This window comes from Aethalodelphis obliquidens, unplaced genomic scaffold (assembly GCF_003676395.1).
Source record: "Aethalodelphis obliquidens isolate GAN/ISIS:26980383/991018 unplaced genomic scaffold, ASM367639v1 scaffold63, whole genome shotgun sequence".
Lineage (NCBI taxonomy): Eukaryota > Metazoa > Chordata > Mammalia > Artiodactyla > Delphinidae > Aethalodelphis > Aethalodelphis obliquidens.
The window spans coordinates 5,133,545-5,160,286 of NW_020838007.1; the positions used below are offsets into that span (position 1 = coordinate 5,133,545).

Genomic DNA, 26,742 nt, shown 5'->3' on the forward strand with positions numbered 1-26,742 from the left:
ACAGACACCCCTCCCCCCAGCCCCAAGAGCAGCTCTTCCTTTCTCCAGTTGTAACTGGGATGTGCAGCAGCTTCTTGCCTTTTGATGGACCTGGGACCCTCGGTTCAGATGAGCATCATGCCTGTTTCTCCCCCCGCCCCCCAAATTCATCTGTTTTGACCCCGTCGGAAGTTTGGGCCCAGGTGTCCTGCAGGCGCCGCTGCATTCCCTCTCAGTCTCGAGGCTGTGCGGTGATGGTGCAGGCAGCCACACCCAGGGGCTTTAAGCCTCAGTCTAGACTCAGGCCCCAAGTGGAGCCCCACGTTACCACACCTAGACTACTGAATTAAATTACCATTTCAGCTCTCCCAGAAATGGAATCTTAAACCAGTCAATCGGGAATCGCCTGCTCCGCACTAGCTGGTCATCTGACTGATAGACCCCTGACATCTCCTAAAGGCAAATACAGGCACACCTCATTTTATTGTGCTTTGCAGAGACTGCCTTTTTTTTTTTTTTTTTTTTTTTTAAACAAATTGAAGGTTTCTGGCAACCTTGAGTCAAGCAAGTCTATCGATGGTGCCATTTTCCAAACAGCAATTATTTTTTAATTAAGGTATGTATATTGTTTTACACAAAACGCTATCACACACTTAATGGACTACAGTATAATGGAAACATAACTTTTATAAGCACTAGGAAACCAAAAAATTTGTGTTACTTGTTTTATTGCAATATTCGCTTTGTTGCAGTGGTCCGGAACCAAACCCACAACGTCTGAGTTCTGTAACTTTGCAATAACTAACCCACTTTTTGGCCTCAGATAACTTCCTTGTTCCTGCTCCCTTTTGCCTTTCTTTGTACAGCTTCTTGGAACTCCTTTTATCTGCCAGATTGGATGCTGCCTGATTCAATTTTTGCTCAAATAAACTGTTAAATTTTTTAATATGCCTCAGTTTATCTTTTAACAGGTCTCGTGTCAGAAGTGGGATCTGAAGGAGAACCCTGATGGCCCCAGGAGCAAGGAGCAACCAAGCATAGGCACCCGCTGGGCCCTTGGGGCTTGCTGCCTTCTCAGGGCGCCTCTGGAGGTCTTGAGGCCCTTCTCAAATCCTAGTTCTGCAGCTTTTGCGTCATGAGCTTTCAGACTTTAATTGAACATTTCTTTTTCTGGACTGGGTCTGGAAATTGGCTGGAGTCAGACTAGGTGGAATTTAGAAACTGGACTGAGTCTGGGTTCAACTGGATCTGACTTGTAAACCAGACTGTGTCTGCAGTTGAACTGGGTCTGACTTCAGCTGTGCTGGGTCCATGAGGCCTCGGGTGAATAAAAGTTTAAGACTGAACAAGCAGGTTAACCTTACCAAAGATAATCTTGAATTACAGTGGCTACAGAGGAGAACTTTTAATCTAGATAAGTTTATCCATTTATGAGGTGTCCTAGAGAAAAAGGGGCCTCAGCCAGGCACTCACTGTAAAGGGTGAGGGAAATTTCTCTCTCCTCCTCTGCAGTGTCTGGTGACCAGGAAGACACCCCCTGGGACACCCAGCTCACCCCAGCGCCTGCAGACGGGATCCTGGGAAAACTGGAGAAGCCGGTGAAGGGTAAGAATTCTACCAAAGTCAGTTCTGCCAGGTCTCCACTGCTGTGCCTGGTTGAGAGGAAGGTAAAATGTCATATTGTCAGTCACTTTCCAAATTCAGACTAGCAGGCAAAAAATACTTGTTAGAATTAAGTATTGATGGTGACACGTGACTGTGCTTTCAGGTACCCAGTGGTTGCTGATCCTTTCTCTCCCAGGGACACCTATTGCCTTCTTGTTGTGTCCTGAGAACTTGGCTTAGTTACCGTCAGGTTGGAGGCCCCCAAAATATGGCCAGGCAGAAGTATGGGCTGCACCCCATTTGCGGCCAGGGTCCTATAGACTGTTGCCAGCTCTCAGGGGATTGTCTAAAGCTTACTTTCTTTACGGGTGGCTCTCCATCTTGGGTATCTTTTGCACCCTCATTGGGAATGCCACTTGCATTCATGGGGTTGTTCACTACTGCCGATAATATTCACAGTTTGTCCTGGCTGAAACCTGACAAGATATTTGAAAGGATTTTTTTTTTTTTTTTTTTTTTTTTTGAAAAATAGCTCTGTGGTCAGAAGTTGGCCAAATTGGAAGCTGATATTCAGAGCCTGACAGGAACTTCTTTTAGGCCTTCTGTCCAAAGCTGGAATGAAACTATATACCCAGAGGGAAAGAAAAACATTCTGAAGCCTTTGGAATGTTTTAGTAAGTCCTTCTGCAAAGACACACAGCTCTAAATCTAGAACATAGGGATCTTCTGATTTCCATCTTAGTTGACCTTCTCCCTGATATGAAGAAGCAAATGTAGTTGGCTAGGTGGGCAGCCCCTTGGTACCATTCAGGTTCCCACCCAATTCCTTGAAGAATTAAAAACAACTGAACTTGTCTCACAAACCGAGTCTTTACAAGAACAGTAATGCGGTTCTAGAAACAATCCAAAGCTCATCTATGCTTTTTACCAATCCTTGAACCTCCCCTGTTCATCTCAGAAGGCTTGTAGGTGTCATAAAAGATCTGGATTTAGGGAGCAAAAGTCCTTCTTGGTGGAACATTCTTCCTCTGTGCCTTGTGAGGGGTAAGTACTCTCCCCGGCCTTCTCTATGCAATTCTCATCAGGGAAAAAGGAGAGGCTACTGAAAATGGGGGCTATGAAAAATCTTTAAAACTGTCACCAGATATTAGTGAAAAGTTGAAGCCATCTGAGCCAGTAAACTTATTCCATCTGCCAGAAACGCAATTTGGATCTAACTGTTCTCTTTTAAACTAGTGAGTTTTGCATTATTATACCTGTCTTGTGGCTAAAATTTTATTTATTTAATTGAAATATAGTTGATTTACAATTTTGTGTTAAATACTGCTGTACAGCAAAGTGATTCCGTTACACATATATAGATACACTTTTTTAAAATATTCTTTTCCATTATGGTTTATCACAGGATATTGAATATCGTTCCCTGTGCTGTACAGTAGGACCTGGTTGTTTATCCATCCTACCTCCCACTCCATCCCTCTCCCAACCCCCTCCCCCTTGGCAACCACTAGTCTGTTCTCTGTGTCTGTGACTGTTTCATAGATAGGTTCATTTGTGTCATATTTCAGATTCCACATGTAAGTGTGGATATTTGTCTTTCTCTTTCTGACTGACTTCGCTTAGTAAGATCATCTCTAGTTGCATCCATGTTGCTGCAAATGGCATTGTGTCGTTCTTTTTTATGGCTGAGTAACATTCCATTTGCGTGCGTGTGTGTGTGTGTATACACACATATATATACATATACATACCACATCTTCTTTATCCATTCATCCGTCAGTGGACACTTAGGTTGTTTCCATGTTTTGGCTGTTGTGAACAGTGCTGCTGTGGACATAGGGGTGCATGTATCTTTCTGAATTATAGTTTTGCCCAGATATATGCCAGGAGTGGGATTGCTGGGTCATATGGCAAATGGCAATTCTATTTTTAGTTTTCTGAGGAACCTGCATACTGTTTTCCATAGTGGCTGCACCAATTTACATTCCCACCAACAGTACAGGAGGGTTCCCTTTTCTCCACACCCTCTCCAGCATTTGTTATTTGTAGACTTTTTTTTAATGATGGCTATTTTACTGGTGTATGGTGGTACCTCATTGTAGTTTTGATTTGCATTTCTCTGATAATTAGCAAAGTTGAATATTTTTCATGTGCCTATTGGCCATTTTTATTTCTTTGGAGAAATGTCTGTTTAGGTCTTCTGGACCTAAACAACCTGGATAGGGTTGTTTTTTGTTGTTGCTGAATTATATGAGCTGTTTGTATATTTAGGAAATTAAGCCTTTGTTGGTTGCGTCATTTGCAAATATTTTCTCCCATTCTGTAGGTTGTCTTTTCATTTTGTTTATGGTTTCCTTTGCTGTGCAAAAGCTTGTAAGTTTGATTAGGTCCCATTTGTTAATTTTTGTTTTTATTTCTATTCCCTTGGGAGACTGACCTAAGAAAACATTGGTACAATTTAAGTCGGAGAATGTTTGCCTATATTCTCTTCCAGGAGTTTCACGGTGTCATGTCTTTTGTTTAAGTCTTTAATCAAGGCTAAAATTTAAAAATAAACACTACAGGACATCTATCTGTGTCTGTCTTTATGTTTATGTCTGTGTGTGTATGTGTCAGTTTTTTCTACCTCCAAATGGTATTACCAAAGTTAATTTGTACAGAGTTCTACTTAATTGGCTTAAAGACAAACAAGTGTTATATAAATCATGTATAGTCTCAGAAATATGGAAACTAACCCAAATGTTTTTCAGGTTCACCTGATGTAGGATAGTCTTCAGTAAATAAAAGCTAGTTTAAGTTTGTTGGTTTAATTAAAACAGGCATGTCTGGGCTTCCCTGGTGGCGCAGTGGTTGAGAGTCCGCCTGCCGATGCAGGGGACGCGGGTTCGTGCCCCGGTCCGGGAAGATCCCACATGCCGCGGAGCGGCTGGGCCCATGAGCCATGGCTGCTGAGCCCGCGCGTCCGGAGCCTGTGCTCCGCAACGGGAGAGGCCACAACAGTGAGAGGCCCGTGTACCACAAAAAAAAACAAAACAGGCATGTCTTTAGAGTTATCGGCATGAACTATAATATTAATACTTTTACTCTACCTAGGTTTATGAAAAATCAAATAAGCTTATGTTATCTCTGTTACAGAATTTGTCAGCAAGAAGGATAACTTAAGATGATTAGCTGTTTAATGTCTCATGAAATTTTCATGACTAAACATTAATGTTAAGAACAAGTGAATTAAATAGATGTAATATAAAAATTTATAAACTTTTCAATAATAATTATACTTTACTTTATGGTATATCCACTTAAAAATAGTTTCCAAAATCTTTTTTGTAACTTGAAACCTTGAAGTTAACTTATCTCTGTATAAATGATGGATATTCATTGAATATCTAGGTCATTTCCAAATAAGATAAAATACTGAAACATTAATTACTGAACAAATGTTGATCTACTTTTGGCTTCCTTTTTATAGAGGAACTAAAGATATTTGGGTCTATTAGCAAACAAGTTTTGTGCCACGTTGGGAAATTTAATGAGGATATGTGCTTCTAGAAATTAGAAAATGTATTTATAAACTTGCCAATCAACAGAATGGTAATGTAACAGTCCACAACTACTTACTTCTTAGTGTTCACTAGGAATTAAGGATTCTAAGGGTTAAGAATTCTAATCACTATAAGTCATTAAAACTACTCAGAAATAATATGGGTGAAAGGAAACTGTATGAAACGTAGTAAGGCAAGTAAAATGATTACTTCAGAATGAGAAAGGAAAAAATCCTAGGACAAAGCCTGAATGGAGAGCAGAAAGCTGTGGAATGTTTGTGGAAAAGGCATCTTGGGAAAGGAATTTTAGATGTCATCAAGCTGGCTATGTGTTTTTTTCAGTTTTTTTCTTAATGTCTTTTTGTTTTGGGGGTTTGTTTTGGATTTTTTTTTTATTCAAACAAAAAGTCACAAAAATTATAATCATCCTCATCAGTACACTCAGTCCCATGTAATTTCTTTTTTCATCTTGATCTTTTGTTGGCACTTTTATGAATTCATCAGTTTTCCATTAGCGTTCTGAAAGTGCTTATTCATTCAGTTCAGCAGTATAGTCAGTTACCAGAAACCTGTATTTGTCAGAGTCTTTTCCATGAATTCCTTGAAGATGAAACCCTTTTATAGGAACATTTTTGCAAAAGCATCAGAGTACACCCAGAACTGTCTGTAAATGACAAAAGACTTAAAAAATGACCACGGTTGAAGATTTGATGAAAGTTCATAATAATGCAATTGACAAGGAAATTGTTATTTCTGAGATATACGTTTTAAAGTAATAACTAGAATTATGACTTACAACATTATACCAGAACATATAAGATTTTTAGAAATTTCATGTAATGTCTGAAACATTTATATTAACATATTTCCATACAAATAACCCAAAGAAAGTTTAGTATTAGTTGTTTTGTTTTTTTAAACTGCAGGTCCTTATTAGTCATCAATTTTATACCCATCAGTGTATACATGCCAATCCCAATCGCCCAATTCAGCACACCACCATCCCCACCCCACCGCGGTTTTCCCCCCTTTGGTGTCCATACGTTTGTCCTCTACATCTGTGTCTCAACTTCTGCCCTGCAAACCGGTTCATCTGTACCATTTTTCTAGGTTCCACATACATGTATTAATATACAATATTTGTTTTTCTCTTTCTGACTTACTTCACTCTGTATGACAGTCTTTAGATCCATCCGTGTCTCAACAAATGACTCAACTTTGTTCCTTTTTACGGATGAGTAATATTCCATTGTATATATGTACCACATCTTCTTTATCCATTCGTCTGTCGATGGGCATTTAGGTTGCTTCCATGACCTGGCTATTGTAAATAGTGTTGCAATGAACATTGGGGTGCATGTGTCTTTTTGAATTATGGTTTTCTCTGGGTATATGCCCAGTAGTGGGATTGCTGGATCATATGGTAATTCTAGTTTTAGTTTTTTAAGGAACCTCCATACTGTTCTCCACAGTGGCTGTATCAATTTACATTCCCACCAACAGTGCAAGAGGGTTCCCTTTTCTCCACACCCTCTCCAGCATTTGTTGTTTGTAGATTTTCTGATGATGCCCATTCTAACTGGTGTGAGGTGATACCTCGTTGTAGTTTTGATTTGCATTTCTCTAATAATTAGTGATGTTGAGCAGGTTTTCATGTGCTTCTTGGCCATCTGTATGTCTTCTTTGGAGAAATGTCTGTTTAGATCTTCTGCCCATTTTTGGATTGGGTTGTCTGTTTCTTTAATATTGAGCTGCATGAGCTGTTTATAGATTTTGGAGATTAATCCTTTGTCCATTGATTCGTTTGCAAATGTTTTCTCCCATTCTGAGGGTTGTCTTTTTGTCTTGTTTATGGTTTCCTTTGCTGTGCAAAAGCTTCTAAGTTTCATTAGGTCCCATTTGTTTACTTTTGTTTTTATTTCCATTATCCTAGGAGGTGGGTCAAAAAAGATCTTGCGGTGATTTATGTCCAAGAGTGTTCTTCCTATGTTTTCCTCTAAGAGTTTTATAGTGTCTGGTCTTAACACTTAACGTCTCTAATCCATTTTGAGTTTATTTTTGTGTATGGTGTTAGGGAGTGTTCTAATTTCATTCTTTTACATGTAGCTGTCCAGTTTTCCCAGAACCACTTACTGTAGAGGCTGTCTTTTCTCTATTGTATACTCTTCCTTCCTTTATCAAAGATAAGATGACCATATGTGCGTGGGTTTATCTCTGGGCTTTCTATCTTGTTCCACTGATCTATGTTTCTGTTTTTGTGCCAGTACCATATTGTCTTGATTACTGTAGCTTTGTAGTATCGTCTGAAGTCAGGAAGTCTGATTCCTCCAGCTCTGTTTTTTTCCTTCAAGACTGCTTTGGCTATTCGGGGTCTTTTGTGTCTCCATACAAATTCTAAGATTTTTTGTTCTAGTTCTGTAAAGAATGCCATTGGTAATTTGATAGGGATTGCATTGAATCTGTAGATTGCTTTGGGTAGTATAGTCATTTTCACAATATTGATTCTTCCAATCGAAGAACATGGTTTATCTCTCCATCTGTTGGTACCATCTTTAATTTCTTTCATCAGTGTCTTATAGTTTTCTGCATACAGGTCTTTTGTCTCCCTAGGTAGGTTTTTTCCTAGGTATTTTATTCTTTCTGTTGCAATGGTAAATGTGAGTGTTTCCTTAATTTCTCTTTCAGATTTTTAATCATTAGTGTATAGGAATGCAAAATATTTCTGTGCATTAATTTTGTGTCCTGCTACTTTACCAAATTCATTGATTAGCTCTAGTAGTTTTCTGGTGGCATTTTTAGGATTTTCTATGTATAGTATGATGTCATCTGCAAACAGTGACAGTTTTACTTCTTTTCCAATTTGTATTCCTTTTATTTCTTTTTCTTCTCTGATTGCCGTGGCTAGGACTTCCAAAACTATGTTGAATAATAGTGGTGAGAGCAGACATCCTTGTCTCGTTGCTGATCTTAGAGGAAATGCTTTCAGTTTTTCACCATTGAGAATGATGTTTGCTGTGGGTTTGTCTTATATGGCCTTTATTATGTTTAGGTATGTTTCCTCTATGCCCACTTTCTAGAGAGTTTTTATCATAAATGGATGTTGAATTTTGTCAAAAGCTTTTTCTGCATCTTTTGAGATGATCATATGGTTTTTATTCTTCAGTTTGTTAATATGGTGTATCACATTGATTGATTTGTGTATAGTGAAGAATCCTTGCATCCCTGGGATAAATCCCACTTGATCATGGTGTATGATCCTTTTAATGTGTTGTTGGATTCTGTCTGCTAGTATTTTGTTGAGGATTTTTGCATCTATATTCATCAGTGATGAATTTTCTTTTTTTGTAGTATCTTTGTAATTTTCTTTTTTTGTAGTATCTTTGTCTGGTTTTGGTATCAGGGTGATGGTGGCCTCATAGAATGAGTTTGGGAGTGTTCCTTCCTCCACAATTTTGTGGAAGAGTTTGAGAAGGATGGTGTTAGATCTTCTCTAAATGTTTGATAGAATTCACCTGTGAAGCCATCAGGTCCTGGGCTTTTGTTTGTTGGAAGATTTTTAATCACAGTTTCAATTACATTACTTGTGATTGGTCTGTTCATATTTTCTGTTTCTTCCTGGTTCAGTCTTGGAAGGTTATACCTTTCTAAGAATTTGTCCATTTCTTCCAGGTTGTCCATTTTATTGGCATAGAGTTGGTTGTAGTCGTCTCTTAGGATGCTTTGTGTTTCTGTGGTGTCTGTTGTAATTTCTCCTGTTTCATTTGTAATTTTATTGATTTGAGTCCTCTTCCTCTTTTTCTTGATGAGTCTGGCTAATGGTTTATCAATTTTGTTTATCTTCTCAGAGAACCAGCTTTTAGTTTTATTGATCTTTGCAATTGTTTTCTTTGTTTCTATTTCATTTATTTCTTCTCTGGTCTTTATGATTTCTTTCCTTCTGCTAACTTTGGGTTTTGTTTGTTCTTCTTTGTCTAGTTCCTTTAGGTGTAAGGTTAGATTGAGATTTTTCTTGTTTCTTGAGGTAGGCTTGTATAGCTATAAATTTCCCTCTTAGAACTGCTTTTGCTGCATCCCATAGGTTTTGGATAGTCATGTTTTTGTTGTCATTTGTCTCTAGGTATTTTTCGATTTCCTCTTTGACTTCTTCAGTGATCTCTTGGTTATTTAGTAACGTATTGTTTAGCCTCCATGTGTTCGTGTTTTTTATGTTTTTTTCCCTGTAATTCATTTCTATTCTCACAGTGTTGTGGTCAGAAAAGATGTTTGATATGATTTCGATTTTCTTAAATTTACTGAGGCTTGATTTGTGACCCAAGATGTGATCTATCCTGGAGAATGTTCCATGTGCACGTGAGAAGAAAGTGTAATCTGCTGTTTTTGGATGGAATGTCCTATAAATATCAATTAAATCTATCTGGTCTATTGTGTCATTTAAAGCTTCTGTTTCCTTATTTATTTTCATTTTGGGTGATCTGTCCATTGGTGTTAAGTGAGGTGTTAAAGTCCCCCACTATTACTGTGTTACTGTCAATTTCCTCTTTTATAGCTGTTAGCAGTTGCCTTATTTATTGAGGTGTTCCTATGTTGGTTGCATATATATAATTGTTAAATCTTCTTGGATTGATTCCTTGATCATTATGTAGTGTCCTTCCTTGTCTCTTGTAACATTATTTTATTTACTTATTTACTTATTTATTTATTTTGTGGTATGCAGGCCTCTCACCGCCATTGGCCTCTCCCGTTGCGGAGCACAGGCTCCGGACACGCAGGCTCAGCAGCCATGGCTCACGGGCCCAGCCGCTCCGCAGCATGTGGGATCTTCCCGGACGGGGCCAAAAACCCATCTCCCCTGCATTGGCAGGCAGACTCTCAACCACTGTGCCACCAGGGAGGCCCCATTCTTTATTTTAAAGTCTATTCTATCTGATATGAGTATTGCTACTGCAGCTTTCTTTTGATTTCCATTTGCATGGAATATCTTTTTCCATCCCCTCACTTTCATTCTGTATGTGTCCCTAGGTCTGAAGTGGGTCTCTTGTAGACAGCATATATATGGGTCTTGTTTTTATATCTATTCAGCAAGCCTGTGTCTTTTGGTTGGAGCATTTAATCCATTCACGTTTAAGGTAATTATCGATACATATGTTCCTGTGACCACTTTCTTAATTGTTTTGGGTTTGTTTTTGTACCTCCTTTTCTTCTCTTGTGTTTCCCACTTAGAGAAGTTCCTTTAGCGTTTGTTGTAGAGCTGGTTTGGTGGTGCTGAATTCTCTTAGCTTTTGCTTGTCTGTAAAGCTTTTGATTTCTCTGTCAAATCTGAATGAGATCCTTGCTGGGTAGAGTAATCTTGGTTTGGTTGTAGCTTCTTCCCTTTCATCACTTTAAGTATATGATGCCACTCCCTTCTGGCTTGTAGAGTTTCTGCTGAGAAATCAGCTGTTAACCTTATGGGAGTTCCCTTGTATGTTACTTTTCATTTTTCCCTTGCTGCTTTCAGTAATTTTTGTCTTTAATTTTTGCCAATTTGATTACTATGTGTCTCGGCGTGTTTCTCCTTGGGTTTATCCTGTATGGGACACACTGCGCTTCCTGGACTTGGGTGGCTATTTCCTTTCCCATGTTAGAGAAGTTTTTGACTATAATCTCTTCAAATACTTTCTCTGGTCCTTTCTCTCTCTCTTGTCCTTCTCGGACCCCTGTAATGTGAGTGTTACTGCATTTAATGTTGTCCCAGAGGTCTCTTAGGCTGTCTTCATTTCTTTTCATTCTTTTTTCTTTATTCTGTTCCACAGCAGTCAATTCCACCATTCTGTCTTGCAGGTCACTTATCTGTTCTTCTGCCTCAGTTATTCTGCTATTGATTCCTTCTAGTGTAGTTTTCATTTCAGTTATTGTATTGTTCATCTGTTTGTTCTTTAATTCTTCTAGGTCTTTGTTAAACATTTCTTGCATCTTCTCAATCTTTGCCTCCAGTCTTTTTCCGAGGTCCTGGATCATTTCACTGTCATTATTCTGAATTCTTTTTCTGGAAGGCAGCCTATCTCCACTTCATTTAGTTGTTTTTCTGGGGTTTTATCTTGTTCCTTCATCTGGTACATAGCCCTCTGCCTTTTCATCTTGTCTATCTTTCTGTGAATGTGTTTTCTTCCCCATAGGCTGCAGGATTTGGCTGTGTTTTTTAAAAAATAAGTTTTATCATCAAACTACACAGGTGCAAAATTAGAAATTTGATTTTTCCCTCTGTTAAAAAGACAAAGTTGTCTTCGATTATTGGTGTGCTCTTTAAAGAACTAGTTGTTTTTTGTTTTTTTTTTTTGCGGTACGCGGGCCTCTCACCACTGCGGCCCCTCCCGTTGCGGAGCACAGGCTCCGGACGCGCAGGCTCAGCGGCCATGGCTCACGGGCCCAGCTGCTCGGCGGCATGTGGGATCCTCCCAGACCGGGGCACGAACCCACGTCCCCTGCATCGGCAGGCGGACTCTCAACCACTGCGCCACCAGGGAAGCCCTGTTGTTTGTTTTACCTTTTAATTAACCTGCCTGGACAGCAAAAATTTTGTGCGTTACCAAAATAACTGACTCTGCTTCATGTTGTCTTTATCAGGTCTTTTCTTACTTAACAAAACCCAGTCTTCTCAACATAAGGAGCACTAGCTTTTGTTTACCTTCTCTATTTGCATTTAATATCTGGTACTGTCACTTTGATGCATTATTATATCATAATGATTTGTGATCCTATTTAATCAAATGTTTGATATTTTGACATTCTCTTAAAATCAAATTACTAAATAAGAGTCTTTTTGACCTCATAGTAAACTTTGAGGTTTCCCAGAGGGCTCCTGGAAAATCTCAAAGGATTTGCCTCTCACCTTGTGAAACATAGATATTAGATTACATTTTTAAGTCTTCCGTCATTTACAGACAGTTACTGTTTTACTCAGACGCTTTTGCAAAATGGAGACTCACAGAAAGGACCCTATCGAGGACTCTTGACCACTGACACCGCTGCCAAATTACAAGGTGTTGAACCTCGGGCATTTCACAGCTGAAAAAGACTCTGCCGGGCATCTGGGCCCCTGCAAACGCTGGAGACCTCAAATCAAACCGACCGGGAAGAGGAGCAGCTGACATCAAGGTAGGATGCTTCTTCCCAAGATGTCAGATCAAGAGGATTGAGAACCTTTCTTTCCACATTTCTTTCCATTCCTCCTTCCCTCCCTGGCCATCCTTTTCCTAACTCCTACCCCATGAAGGCCTTTCTGATTCTTTTGTTCACCTTTTGCTTTGCTCTGGCCTGGAAAGAGAATGCCATTGTCTCAGGCCATCGCCAAGGTGGGTGATAAGACCTCCAAGTAACTGCTGGACTTGCCGGACTTGCCAAGAGGCTGATGATCAGGTAGTTCTGTCCATCACAGACTTCGCCCTGATTCCCAAAGTGACAGTTTCTATGGAAGAAACTCAGCCTTCTCTCTATCATATCAGGACCCTGGGTCCACTTCCCCACCTCTGGTTAGCAACCCCAAACCCAGAGAATATTGCATCCAGGCTAAAGAAGGGACACGAGACAAGGGTAACCAGAAGAAAACCACCTGTGCAGCCTGCAGATCCTGAAATTTTACTGGCCTCCCTGGCTGTCACCTTTCCACTCCTGAGCCACAGACTCAAGCCAAAATTACCAGAAGGCATTCATGATTCAAAATTCACTTCCCTCAGCAAATCTCCACTTTCCTGGCTAGGAGAAAGTGCAAGTGAGGCTATGATCAGGGACCTCTCCTTAACTCTCCAGGATACTGCAGAATCTGCTGCTAAAGCAAGAGCTGCCCAGCAAAAAACCCCCAGACTCTCTGGCCAAAGTTGTTCTTGATAATAGGATAGCTCGTGGTCACGTTTTAGCTGAGCAATGAGGTTATCTGTGCTGTGGCCAACACCACCTGCTGCACCTGGATTGACACTTCTGGGGACGTGGAAATTCAGCTCCGTAAGATCACTGCACAAGCCACATGGCTTAAGAGAATGATTCCTTCAATAGGCTCTTTCTTTGACTTACTTGACTTTGATTGCTTAGGGCCTTGGCGACCCCAGACATGGGACGATCCTGCTTGGATAATCATAGTAGCCACCCTGGTGCACTGGATTCTCTCAAAAGCGTTCAATGCATGTTTGCAGCCGCTAACCACCGAGCAAATGATCTCCCTAAGACTGGAACATCAGAAAAGAACAAAAAGAACAACCAGCTTAAAGAATGTGAGCCCACACGGACTCAGCAAAAGCTGTGAGAGCTCCAGAGCAGTAGCTGGGAGCAGGGCCAATGCCTGAAATCTTGATCACAATTCTCAGGCTGAGAGTCTGATTAAAAGGGGATAATTGTTAAAAAGACAAAACAGTGGGCCCAAAATGGAGTCCCCTAAACCAACAGCCCCCAACGTTTGTGGCACCAGGGACCAGTTTCATGGAAGACAATTCTTCCATGGGGGTGGGGGGGGCAGCAGTTTGGGGATGATTCAAAAACATTACATTTCTATTATTACATTGTAAAATATAATGAAATAATTAATTATACAACTCACCATAATGCAGAATCAGTGGGAGCCCTGAGCTTGTTTTCACTTGCCACTCACTGATAGGGTTTCAATATGAGTCTGCAAGCAATTGATTATGCTCTCTGTGCAAACCTCTCTGCTAACGATAATCTATATTTGCAGCTGCTCCCCAGACCTAGCATCACTGCCTCAGCTCTACCTCAGATCATCAGGCATTAGATTCTCATAAGGAGCCGCACCCTAGATCCCTCGCATGTGCAGTTCACGGTAGGGTTCACGCTCCTATGAGAATCTAATGCCACTGCTGATCTGACAGAAGGTGGAGCTCAGGAGGTAATGCGAGTGATAGGGAGTGGCTGTAAATACAGATGAAGCTTCGCTTGTCCACCGCTCATCTCCTGCTGTGCATCCCAGTTCCTAGGTCTATGGCCCGGGGTTGGGGACCCCTGCCCTAAACGAAGCCCCCACGTCACCAAACTGAGACTAAATCATAGTTTTCACTTCCCCAGAACTGGAACCTGAAACTGTCAACCGGGAGGCGCGTGATCAGCACCAGGACAGTGACCTGCCTGACCCCTGCAGTCCCCTACAGGAAAGTGACCTGGCCGTGACCAACCTTTCTGCCAAATCAGGCCAGCTGACCTGTGCATCGGCTGGAAGGACGGAGCTCACCTCCCACCGGAACCAGGGCGTTGCTCACAGAAGCAGCTGCAGATCCAGGCCAGCTCAGCACGAGCCAGTGTGGAGGAGGAGGAGTCGTCGTCCTGATGGCGGCAAAGCCTGCTGACCAGCAAGTGGGCGTTGACTCTGCTGAGGTGAGGGATGCAATGTGAGTTGACACACAAGGTTCTCTGCGCTCCTGGACCTTGAATGAAATCAAACCAACTCCTTGCCAGCTACAGGGCACTCAGTTATTTCAAAGAAAGAACAGCTACGAAAAACGGAATTTTTTTTCCTCAAATGGCTGTTGAATTTATTTGCTTGATCAATAATGGTCCTGGCAAAAATTAGTTAACCAACACTGAGACAACTGTGATGAAATACTAATTTTAAAAATTCATGACACTGTGATAGAAATTAGAGTTTAAACACAAAAGAATCCCTTCAATATTGCCAGCAAATATAAAATGAATGTAACATGACCGACAGGACGGCAAGAAGGCTTTTATACACTTATATTTGACACCTGACCGTATTTTCAGTCACCGTAATATCTTCTCTCCAGATTTAAAAAAATAGTATGCTGATTTCTATAACAAAGCTTTTTTCGTACAAAAATCAAATAATGGCCAACAAGTCACAACAGTGCAATAGGTAGAGAATAAAAAACAGCATTAAACAGGTGCTGAAAATAAATACTAACCAGGAGGAGAGGACAGAGCCCTCGGGGGCAGGGGGTGTTTCCATCACCTTGAGTGTGTGGGGTTTGTCTTCACAGCCGTGAGAGCTGACCACCTCGTGGAGCCACATATTCGGACACAGCAGGACTGGACCGAGTGCCTACGAGCCGGCCTCCCAGACACTTCGGGTTGCCAGAGACGTGGTGGGGTCAGGACTACGGCTGACTCCAGAGGAAAGCCATTTCCTATCGCTCAGCCTGGTCAACTGGGCACCCAGCAGCAGTTCACCCGGCCCCTGTGGACACTGACATCTGAAATCTTGTGTAAGAGCATAGCTACCCATCCATATGGCTTTTTCAGGCAAAGAGATGCTTACATTCTAGCCCAAGCAAGCAACCCACGACGTTCTGTTCTAGTGGCAGGTTGGAGAAACAAATCCTCTGTGTGGATGCCCCGGGTCCAGGCAGCCGCTCCCACGACCCAGCGACAAGCATCTGCTGATCCCAGGCAGCAGGAGCCGGGTGGCTGTGGTGACCCTGGCCGGCAGGCAGGCTCCGGAGCAGCTGTGTCTGCAGCTGCACAGGCTGCTGTGGTGACTTGGGCCCGGGGTGTGGGGCAGGGAAGGTCACCCCCGTGAGAGCCACTCGGGCCAGTCGGGAAATGTGAGGCGGCTCCCAGGACAGAATCTGCACCACGGAGGCGTGAAGGCACAGGCGAGAATGGCGGGCAGCAGAGACCCTGGAAGGGGACACGGCGCGGGCAGGAGTGAGGCTGCCTTGTTTGGTTCCCCCTTGAACGAGAGAAAAATCCTGATTCTGCCGTAATAAAAAGGAAAGAAAGACGATTTTTGGTTTAAAAAGAAGCCACTCAAGGGTTAAAATAGTTATTTTAACAAAGGAAATTAATCTTCAAAGAAGCTGACACTAGCTGGAAACTCATCTGTGCCCGACAAGCCCGCACCGCGTGCCGCTCTGTCCTCGTGTCACCTGCGGTGAGCACCGCCCGCGTGGAGGAGGCATCTTTACAGCGGGGACAGTGGAGGCGGCGCTGACGGGGCTCCAGGCCACTGCTCCGGACGGGCGGGTGGCACTCAGATGGGCGTTTCCTTCCTGTCCCTGCCGGGCGAAGGCCGAGGCTGCTCTTTGCCGCTCGGGGGCGGCTCCCTGGCGATGGGCTCGGGCTCAGCCTGGGGCTCAGGCCGGGTGCGCTGCAGCTGGAGCAGGCGGAGCTGCACCCGCAGCTCGATGATGGCCTCACGCTCCTCGTGAATCGCCTGGTTCAGGTGGTTGTTCTTGATCTTGAGGGACAGGGACAACAGTGCTCACATCAGCAAGAAGGCTGCAGACAACAACTCCCGCTGACCACAGAAACCTGGCGGCACACCGGAGCTACCCGCCCTCAGTCCATGAAGTCCAGGTGACGCCCTGCCCCACAGACCTCCCTCCTCCAGCAGGGGCGGCTGCTCAGCCCTGCTCGCTCGGCGCCCTTCCCGGGTCCCATCCCTTCCTTTCCTGCCCACTCCGAACGGCCCTGTGCCGACCTGGTGGGCGGCCAGATGGGGCGGGGGCCCTTGTTCAGACCAGGGGGCTGTTCCCTTCATTGCAGCAGCCTGACCTACAGCCCGAGCGCTGAAGTTCTGGAGGACCGTTTTCCTACTCAGCATGTTCGTATGCTCTGTAAAATGCTGAGCAGGACGAGGTGCTGCCAGCTGGCCCGTCTCCCACGGCCCCCTGGCCTCGGCCCGCGGCTCTGGGGAGAGGACTCCCGAGCTGGGATCCGGCGTGGAGGTCTGTCCTGGCACCTGCCTGAGGGAGGGGAAGCCGCCCACAGCCCTCGGTCTCCTCTGTGAGGAGGGGAGGGCGAGAAGGGAGACTGGTCAGCGTGCTGCCGGCTCCCCACACTGTGTATGCCCTGCACGCTCCCGGTGGGACGCCCCCCAAAGTCCCCCTCCTCGGCCTGCCCGTCGGTTACCGACGGCAAGCAGAACACGTCTGCCGGGAGCCCCGCGCTTGCCATGACTTCAGTGCAGCCTGGGTCCCCCGCGCCCACCTCCAGCTCCTCGTTCTGCCGCTGCAGGTCCTGCAGGATGAGCTGCAGCTCGTCCTCGTCCTCGCTCTCGCTCTCGCTCTCTGATGAGTACTCCTCGGTCTCGCTGCGGCCGTGCTGCTGGCGGCTGCGCGGGGGCGGGGACAGGGCGGGAAGCGCGTTACCGGCCAGCAGAGACAGGCCCGTCGTCTGCCTCTAGACTGACCAGCTTTCCATGGCTGCACTCGATACTGCACCGTCCTTAAGACTTAATAAAGAAGAAACTGAAGGGTCACTCTGACGCCTCCACACGGAAGGCTGAGCGCTGGCCACCTGTGCTCGCGCCGCAGTCGGCATCCCTGGAAACCAGCCCGCGGCTCTCCCTCACCTCTGGATCTCGGCGATCTCCGCTCGGAGGCGTTCCATCTCTTCTTTCTCCGAGGCGATCTGTCGGCGCAGGAACTGCTCCATGGCCAGGAGCTCCTCCTGTTCAGTCAGGATCTCATTCTCCTAAATAATGACCACTGGTGAACACCTTGAAGAGTCTGAGTCTAGGAAATGTCACTCTTTTGGGGTCTCCTGTCACCCTGAATTGTTTCACCCCATACACTTAACACACAAGTTATGGGAAAGCTTGTTGTACTGCACACCCAAAAAATACCCCATTTCCCTAATGTCAAGAAAAGGCTTCTTTGAGAAAAGGTAGACTAAGTTGTTTGGGAGGAATGACTAGATTTTTCTCAAGACATAAAACGCCACTTAGGAATCCTTCTTTTGCAAAGGCTCTGCATGCTGCCAGCACACTGGGCACAAAGCAAAGTTCAAGTGACTCCGTGTGTTTTTGCTTCCCAGTCCATTCTGAATGCCTTCCCACTGAGAATCTATTTTAGGGCCACAGTGGGCTTTGACAGTGTCACTAGGAAAGAAGGACCCAGGAGATGAGAAGCTGGTATCAGCACCACCTGAAAGTAGATCTAGTGATGGAAAGATGTTCACAGAAGGAATTTTTCCTCACCACAAGCCACCATCTTCCTCAACCCACGTCCCCAGAGAGAATATTTAAAAAACAGTAAATATTCTCCTTTAACAGAATACGCATTTCTAAAACTGATTAGCTCACCTAAGGGGATATAAATCCCTATCTGCCCAAGATCTAGCTAGCCCTTTCAACCTACTGAAAAGAACCAAAGCAGACAAAACTTAGGAGGTAACAGAGATGGAAAGCTACAGAAATTAGCTGGAGGCAGCAAAGGTCTACAGCATTTTTTCCCAAACTAACAGGTAGCGAGAGGATAAGAACCTGTGATCAAATGTGAAAGACGCTAGGGTCAAATTCTAAAGTCAACTACCCAAAGCCTCCCATGTGCATAAAGACTCTCTCTCGGAGATGTGATATCCATATTCCCCAGGTGTTTCCAAATGCAGAGAGGCTCATCCTTTACCTCAGTGCACTTAGGAAAGCTACTGTTCCAAGAAATACCAGACTGAAAACTCTGAAATAAAGACATATTTGGGACTTGATTCTCTCTTCAGGGGAGAAGAGTTATACGTCCCTGGTAGGCAAAACAATGTATTTTCAGAAGTGACAAAAAAGGATTGAAACTTGTAGGGCTTTAGGTATCCCACATACGTGAGTTTCTGGGAGCACTGACTATGCTGTCAGAGCCTAAAACTTCATTCCTTTCTGGTTAAACTCTGGGAATTTCCAGAACAGAATAAGGTTGAGTGAGAAATTCAGAAAGAAAAGAGCTCATCTTTAGCTCTCTGCCTGGAAATACAGCAGAAACTCAAGAGCTCTTTGCCAAATTGATTAATGAATAATCGAACAATTCATCTCCAACAACTGACTTTCACCGGCAAAGAATAAAATATCTAAAAGGTGTTATTAGCAACGACTATCAGCTAAAATCTGTTACATTTCAAGGATCTCAAACTTTGTGACATCAGGAAGAACAAATTTAAAATACTGAAGTCCAATCTCATTAATATGGAACAACTAGACTAATTTGTAAATTAGAGGAAATACCTATAACTCAAGACCTGTGTGTGAGTGAAATGAGATGAAATAAAACAGCTAGAACAGTCTCCAGTAAGAAGCAATCACTCAGTACAAAAGGTAGTTTTTTCCTCCAGCTGAACATTTACGCAAACACCACATAAAGGTAGGGCCAAATACAACAAGTAAGCCCCTCTAAAACCTCTAAATCTTCTCATAAGTTTGGTTAAAAGATTCATACCTCTGTAGTTGAGCTTCTCAAATTATAATATAAAATGACCATCAGCAGTCTGGCAACACACTCCTGAACAACCAATGGGTCAACGAAGAAATCAAGTATTATCTTGAGACAAATGCAAATGGAAGCACAACATACCAAAACTTAAGGGATGCAGAAAAAGCAGTTTGAAGAGGGAAGTTTATAGTGCCAAATGCCTACACTAAGAAAAAAGATTTCAAACAGTGTATACCTCAAGGAACTAGAGAAAGAACAAACTAAACCTAAAATTAGCAAAAAGAAGAAAATACTAAAATCAGAGCAAAAATAAATGAAATGGAGACGAGAAAAGCAATACCAAAGGTCAATGAAATGAAGAATTGGTTTTTTAAAAGATAAGCAAAATTGACAAACCTTTACCTAGATTTAGAGGGGACTTAAATAAAATTATAAATGAAAGGGAAAACATTACAGCTGATACCACAGAAATACAAAGAATTATAAGATACTACTATGATGCCAACAAACTAGATAACCTAGAAAAAATGGGTAAGTTTTTTTTGTTGTTGTTGTTGTTTTGAGTCCCTCTATTTGCCATTTCTTCCTGGGTAAGTTCTTAGAGGCATTACAACCCACCAAGACTGAATCATGAAGAAATAGAAAATCTGAACAGACCAATAACGAGTAAAAAGATTGACCCAGTAGTCAAAAACCTCCCAACCAAGAAAAGAGCAGAACCAGATAGCTTCATGGGTGAATTCTACCAAACATTTAAAGAAGAATTAACACCAATCCTTCTCAAGCTCTTCTGGACAATTGAAGAGGCAGGAACATTCCCAAACACATTTTACGAGGCCAGCATCACCCTCGTGCCAGAGCCAGATTACACCACAAGAAAAGAAAGAGGCCACTATCCCTGATGCACACACATGCAAAAGTCCTCAAAAAACATGCTAACAAACCAAATTCAACAATACATTTAAAAGATCATACACCACGATCAGGTGGGATTTATCTCTGGGATACAAGGACGGTTCAACATAACACAAACCAATAATGTGATATACCACATTAACAAAATGAGGGATAAAAATAGTATTGTCACAAAAGATTCAAAAAAGCATTTGACAAGATTCAACATCCTTTCATAATAAAAACTCAACAAAGTGAGTATAGAAGGAACATACACAGTGACATGATATGCTCATATGACAGGCCCACAGATAACATTATACCCCAGTGAAAGGCTGAAAGCATTTCTTCTAAGATCAGAAAAAAGACAAGATGCCCATTCTGTTCAATATAGTACTGAAGTCTTAGCCAGAGTAATTAAACAAGACATAAAAGGTATCCAAACTGTAAAGAATTAAAATTGACTGTTTGCAGATGACATGATCTTATACACAGAAAACCATGAAGATTCCACCAAATAAGTGTCAGAACTAATAAATTTAATAAAGTTGCAGAATACAAAATCAACATACAAATATCAGTTGCATTTCTATATGCTAACAACCATCTCAAAAAGAAATTAAGAAAACAATTCCATTTACAATAGCATTAAAAAAAGGCAATAAATTTAGATATCCCACGTTCATGGATTGGAGGAAATAATGTTAAAATTTCCATACTACCAAAGTGATCTACAGATTCATTGGAATCTCTATCAAAATTCCAATGGAGTTTCTCACAGAAATAGAAAAAACAATCCTATAATTCATAGAGAACCACAAAAGACTGTAATAAATAGCCAGAGCAATCTCTCTCTCTCTCTCCCTTTTTTTTTTGCCAAAGCAATTAAACGAGATGAACAAAGTTGGAGGCATCATCCTACAATCAGAACAGTGTGGTACTGGCATAAAAAAACAGACCTATACACCAATGGAGCAGAACCGAGTCCAGAAATAAATCCACACATTTGTGGTCAATTGATCTTTGACAACGATGCTACTACACAATGGAGAAAGGACAGGCTCTTTAATAAATGGTGTTGAGAAACTGGTTTTCCGCATGCAAAAGAGTGAAAACGAATCCTTACCTTATCTCACTCCATACACAGTAATCACCTCAAAATGGAGTAAAGACTTAAATATAAGACCTGAAACCATAAAACTATTAGAAGAAAACATAGGGAGAAAGTTTCTTGGCATTGAGTCTGAGCAATAATTTTTTAGATATGACCCCAAAAGCACAAATATACAATAGACAAGTGGGACTGCATCAAACTGAAAAGCTTCCACATAGCAAAGGCAACAAAGGAGTGAAGAGACAACCTATGGAATGAGAGAAAATATTTGCAAACCCTACATCTGATAAGGAGTTTACATATATATAAAGAACTCAAACAACTCAATAGTAAGAAAACAAACAACCCAATTAAAAAATGGGCAAAGGACCTAAATAAACATTTCTCAAAAGAAGACATACAAATGGCCAGATATATGAAAAAATGCCCAGTGTCACTGATCATCAGGGAAAAGCAAATCAAAACCACAATGAGATAACACCTTCCACCTGTCAGAATGGCTTTTATCAAAAAACAAAAGATAACAAGTGCTGGCGAGGATGTGGAGCAAGGAAACCCTTGTGCTGTTTTAGTGGGAAGGTAAATTGATGCAGCCACTATGGAAAACAGTATGGAGGTTCCTCCAAAATTACAAAATAGAACTATCACATGATCTAGCAATCCCACTTCTGGATATATACCCAAAGTAAATGAAAACAGGATATTGAAGAAATATCTGCACCCCCACGTTCACTGCATTATTCACAATAGTCAAAATATGAAAACTACCAAATGGTCAATGGATCAATGAATAAAGATGTGATATATATATATATATATTTATAATACACATGTATACACACACACACACACACACATATATATATATAAACATATATAAAAAACATAGGGACTTCCCTGGTGGTCCAGTGGTTAAGAATCCATCTCGTAATGTTGGGGATGCCAGTTCGATCCCTGGTTGGGGAATTAAGATCCCACATGCCACAGGGCAACTAAGCCCACGCGCCATAACTAGAGAGAAGCCCGTGCACGCACTGCAACGAAGCGAAGAGCCCAAGTGCGCAATGAAAAATCCCGCGTGCCACAACTAAGACCCGACACAGCCAAAAAAACAAATAAATATTTAAAAAATAAAACACGTAAACACATATACACACACCATGAATATTAATCAGACATAAGAAGGCAATCCTGCCATTTAATACAGCATAGATCAACCTGGAGGACATTAGGCTAAGTGAAATAAGCCAGACAGAAAAAGACAAATACTGTACGATCTCACTCATTTGTGGAATCTAAGAAAAAGTCGAGTTCATAGAAGCAGAGAGTCGAACAGTGGTTACCAGGGGCTGGAGGGTGGGGAAAATAGGGAGGTATTGGTCAAAAAATACCAAGTTGCACTTAATGTTGAATGACTAAGTCTAGAGATCTAATAATGATGATGATAGTTAATGATACTGTACTGAATACTGGAAATATACTACGAGAGCAGACTTCAGGTGCTCTCATCACAAAAGAAAGGTAACTGTGTGAGAGGATAATGTTAATTAGCTTGATTGCAGTAATCATTTCACTATGTAGAGGTGTATCAAATCATCATGTTGTACACCTTAAATATACACAATTTTTATTTTTAAAAAAAGAATCTTACAAAATAAAAAGTTTAGCTTACCTGGGCAAGAAGAATATTTATGACTTCCTCATTTTCATTCATTTCTTCTTTGGAAACATCCTCTTTTGAAAGACTGGCTATCTCTTGTGCAATCTTGGTTTCACACTCCTGTCAAGTGAGAGAAATGAAAAGCACTGGTCAGCCTACTGTTAACACATTCAACAAATTCACACCATCACCAGTCCAGAAGTTTCCTTCTCACCTCCTAGAACTGAAAAAATAAGAGTGACACAGTCAGCTGAACCATCTGGACATATGGGCATCTGCTAACTGGGCTTTGAAAATAATGTGTGGATCTCAGTTTGTGCCTGCACTGGAAGAAAAATGTTCAATTTTAATGTGCTCACCATTTCCGGAACGCTCCCACATAAATTACCTTCTGTAATACTTTCTTTTCTTTGGAGGGGGTTGATTTTAAGCATACAGTTCAACTGGTTTTGACGACTGTATACAGTCAAGTAACCACCGTCACAATCACGACACTGAACATCTCCATCACCACGAAGTGCCCTTGGGCTCTTCCACCATCTGCTGCCCCTGGCAACCACTAACCTGCTTTCCACTGCTCTGGTTTTGTCTTTTCTTATGTTTCATATAAACTGAATTAATCAGTAAGTAGTCTTTTTTATCTGGCACATTGCTAATTTTGATTCGTCTATTTTGTCGTTTGTATCAGTAGTTTACTGAGTAATATTCCATGATGTGAATGTACCCCAATTTGTTCATCCATTCACCAGCTGATGGACATTTCGGTCCTTTCTAGTTTTGAGCAATTTTAACAAGACCTGTTATGAACACTGTGTATTTGCTTTGTGTGGGTATATGCCTTCTTCTGTTAGATAAATACCTAGAAGTGGGATTGCTGGGTCAGATGGTAACCTCATGCTTAACTTTAAAAGAAAATTCCAACTGTTTTCCAAAATGATTGAACCAAGAGCAATACAGGAGAGTTCCAGCTGCTCCACATTCTTGTCAACACTTGGTATTTTTAATTTTAGTCATTCTGGTTGGTGTGTAGTAGTATCTCGTGATTTTAAGTTGTATTTCCTTAATGACTAATGATGTTCAGCATCTTCACATGTGCTTATTTACCATCCATATATAATCTTCAGTAAAGTGCCTGTTCAAATTTTTGCCTTTTTAGAATTGACTTGTTATTGTAACAAATGTACCACTCTGGCAGGAGATGCTGATAATGAGGGAGGCTAAGCATGAGGGGGGAAGGGGTATATGGGAATTCTCTGTACCTTTCCCTCAATTCTGCTATGAACCTAAAACTGTTCTAAAAAAATAAAGTTTAAAAAAAATTGGTTTGTCTTGAGAGTTTTTTATACATACTAGTTCAAGTCCTTTATCAAGTGTGTTTTTTGCAACTATTCTGTCAGTCTCTGGCTTGCATATTCATCTTCTTAGTATCTTTTGAAGAGCATGTTTTGATGAAATGTAATTTACCAAATTTTTATTTCATAGTTCAAGGACCTTGTGTCCTATTTAAGAAATCACTCAAACAGCTCATACAACTCAGTAACAAAAAAACAAAAAACCCAATCAAAAATGGGCAGAAGGGCTTCACTGGTGGCGCAGTGGTTGAGAGTCCGCCTGCCGATGCAGGGAACACGGGTTCGTGCCCCGGTCCGGGAAGATCCCACATGCCGCAGAGTGGCTGGGCCCGTGAGCCATGGCCGCTGAGCCTGTGCGTCCGGAGCCTGTGCTCTGCAACGGGAGAGGCCACAACAGTGAGAGGCCCGCGTACCGCAAAAGAAAAAATAATGGGCAGAAGACCTAAATAGACATTTCTCCAAGGAAAAAATACAGATGGCCAACAGGCACATGAAAAGATGAAATCATCATCACTAATTATTAGAGAAATGCAAATTAAAACTACAATGAGGTACCACCTCACGCTGGTCAGAATGGCCATCATTAAAAATCTTACAAATAATAAATGTTGGAGAAGGTGTAGAGAGAAGGGAACCCCCCTACACTGTTGGTGGGAATGTAAATTGGTGCAGGTTCCTCAAAACACTGAAAAATAGAGTTGCCATAATGATCCAGTAATCCCACTCCTGGGCATATATCCAGACAAAACTATAATTCGAAAAGATACACCACTATGTTCACAGCAGCACTATTCACAATAGCCAAGACATGGAAACTACCTAAATGTCCATCAACAGATGGATAAAGATGATGTGGTATATATATAAAGGAATATTACTCAGCCATAAAAAAAGCCATTTGCAGCTACATGGATAGACCTAGAGATTATCATACTAAGTGAAGTAAGCTAGAAAGAGAAAGACAAATACCATATATATCACTTAGATGTGGAATCTAAAACATGACTCAAACTTATCTACGAAACTGAAACAGACTCACAGACATAAAGAACAGACTTGTGGTTGCCAAGGGGGAGAGGGGTAGGAGAGGGATGATGGATTAGGAGTTTGGGATTAGCCGATGCAAACTAGTATATATATAGGATGGATAAACAACAGGGTCCTACTGTATAGCACAGGGAACTATATTCAATATCCTGTGAAAAACCATATGGAAAAGAATATGAAAAAGAATATATATACTTATAACTGAGGTACTTTGCTGTACAGAAATTAACATAACACTGTAAATCAACCATACTGCAATAAAATTAAAAAAAAAAAAAAATCACTGCCTAAGCCAAAGTCAGTAAGATTCTTCTCCTCTGTTTACTTCTGGAAGTTTTTTTAGGTCTTAGTGTATGATTCATTTGGAGCTAATTTTTGTATATGTTGTGTGGAAAGAAGGAAAAAGTCAGCTTCTTCTCTTTTTTTTTGCATATAAATATCCAATTGTTCCAGCACCATTTGTTGAAAAGAAAAAACTTCCCTAGTCAATTGTCTTAGCATCTTTGTTGAAAATTAACTGCCCATACATGTATTGGTCTATTTCTGGACTTTCTTTTCTATGTATCTATCCTTATCCAATACAGACTGTCTTGATTACTATAGCTTTACAGTCTTAGTATCAGGTAGTGTGAGCCCTCCAATGTTGTCCTTTTTCAAAACTGTTTAGGCTATTCTAGGTCATTTGTATTTCCACACAGATTTTAGAAGAGCTTGTTAATTTCTACCAAAATCACCTGTTTAGATTTTGATTGGAATTGAACCCACAGATCAATCTGTAAAAACCTAACATCTTAACAATATTGAAATATAAATATATTTTTAATTTATGTCTATTTTTTTTAGGTTCACTATCCAATAGTTCATTGCGAATATACAGAAATACAACAGACTTGTACATCTGATCCTGTATGCTACAATGTCGCTAAAGTCATTCGATTTTGTACAGACTCCTTAGGATTTTATAGAGAGACAATCACATCATCTACGTATAATAAAGACTGATTTCTCTCCAATCCATATGCCTTTTTTTCTTGTTTTAGTGCACTGGCTAAAACGACCTCCAGTACAATGTTGAATAGAAGTGGTAAAAGCAGAAATCCTTGCTTGTATACCCAATCTTAGAGGAAAGCATTCAGACTTTCACCATTAAGCACAATGTAAATCAGAGGTTTTTTCTGTTAAGTGCCCTTTATCGGGCTGAAAGGCAGTGACTGCGAGTTTCTGTCATGAGTTAAGTGTCAAATTCTGCCAAATGCTTTCTCTGCATCTACTGACATGATATTGTGCTTTCTTTTTTTTTTTTTTTTTTTTTTTTTTTTTTTTGGGGCCTCTCCCCTCTGTCGCCCCCCCCCCCTACAAGGGAAAGAGATCCAGGCACGCAGGCCCTCAAAAACATGCAGAACAAGAAACCCGG

General features: G+C 41.5%; 1 protein-coding gene across 5 annotated transcripts in view; it reads right to left on the reverse strand.

Annotated features, from left to right (window-relative positions):
- Positions 1–14,611: 14,611 nt before the first annotated feature.
- Positions 14,612–26,742, reverse strand: part of RALBP1 (ralA binding protein 1) — a 45,652-nt gene continuing 33,521 nt past the window's right edge. For 3 of the 5 annotated variants that reach the window (XM_027088547.1, XM_027088546.1, XM_027088548.1), the window contains exons 7-11: positions 22,942–23,049; positions 17,419–17,540; positions 17,055–17,178; positions 16,546–16,848; positions 14,612–16,302 (exon numbers count right to left, since the gene is read on the reverse strand). In XM_027088547.1, the coding sequence (XP_026944348.1) occupies positions 16,096–16,302; positions 16,546–16,848; positions 17,055–17,178; positions 17,419–17,540; positions 22,942–23,049 (864 nt within the window). In that variant the 3' untranslated portion in view covers positions 14,612–16,095. The other 2 variants (XM_027088549.1, XM_027088550.1) reach the window with 2 other exon arrangements.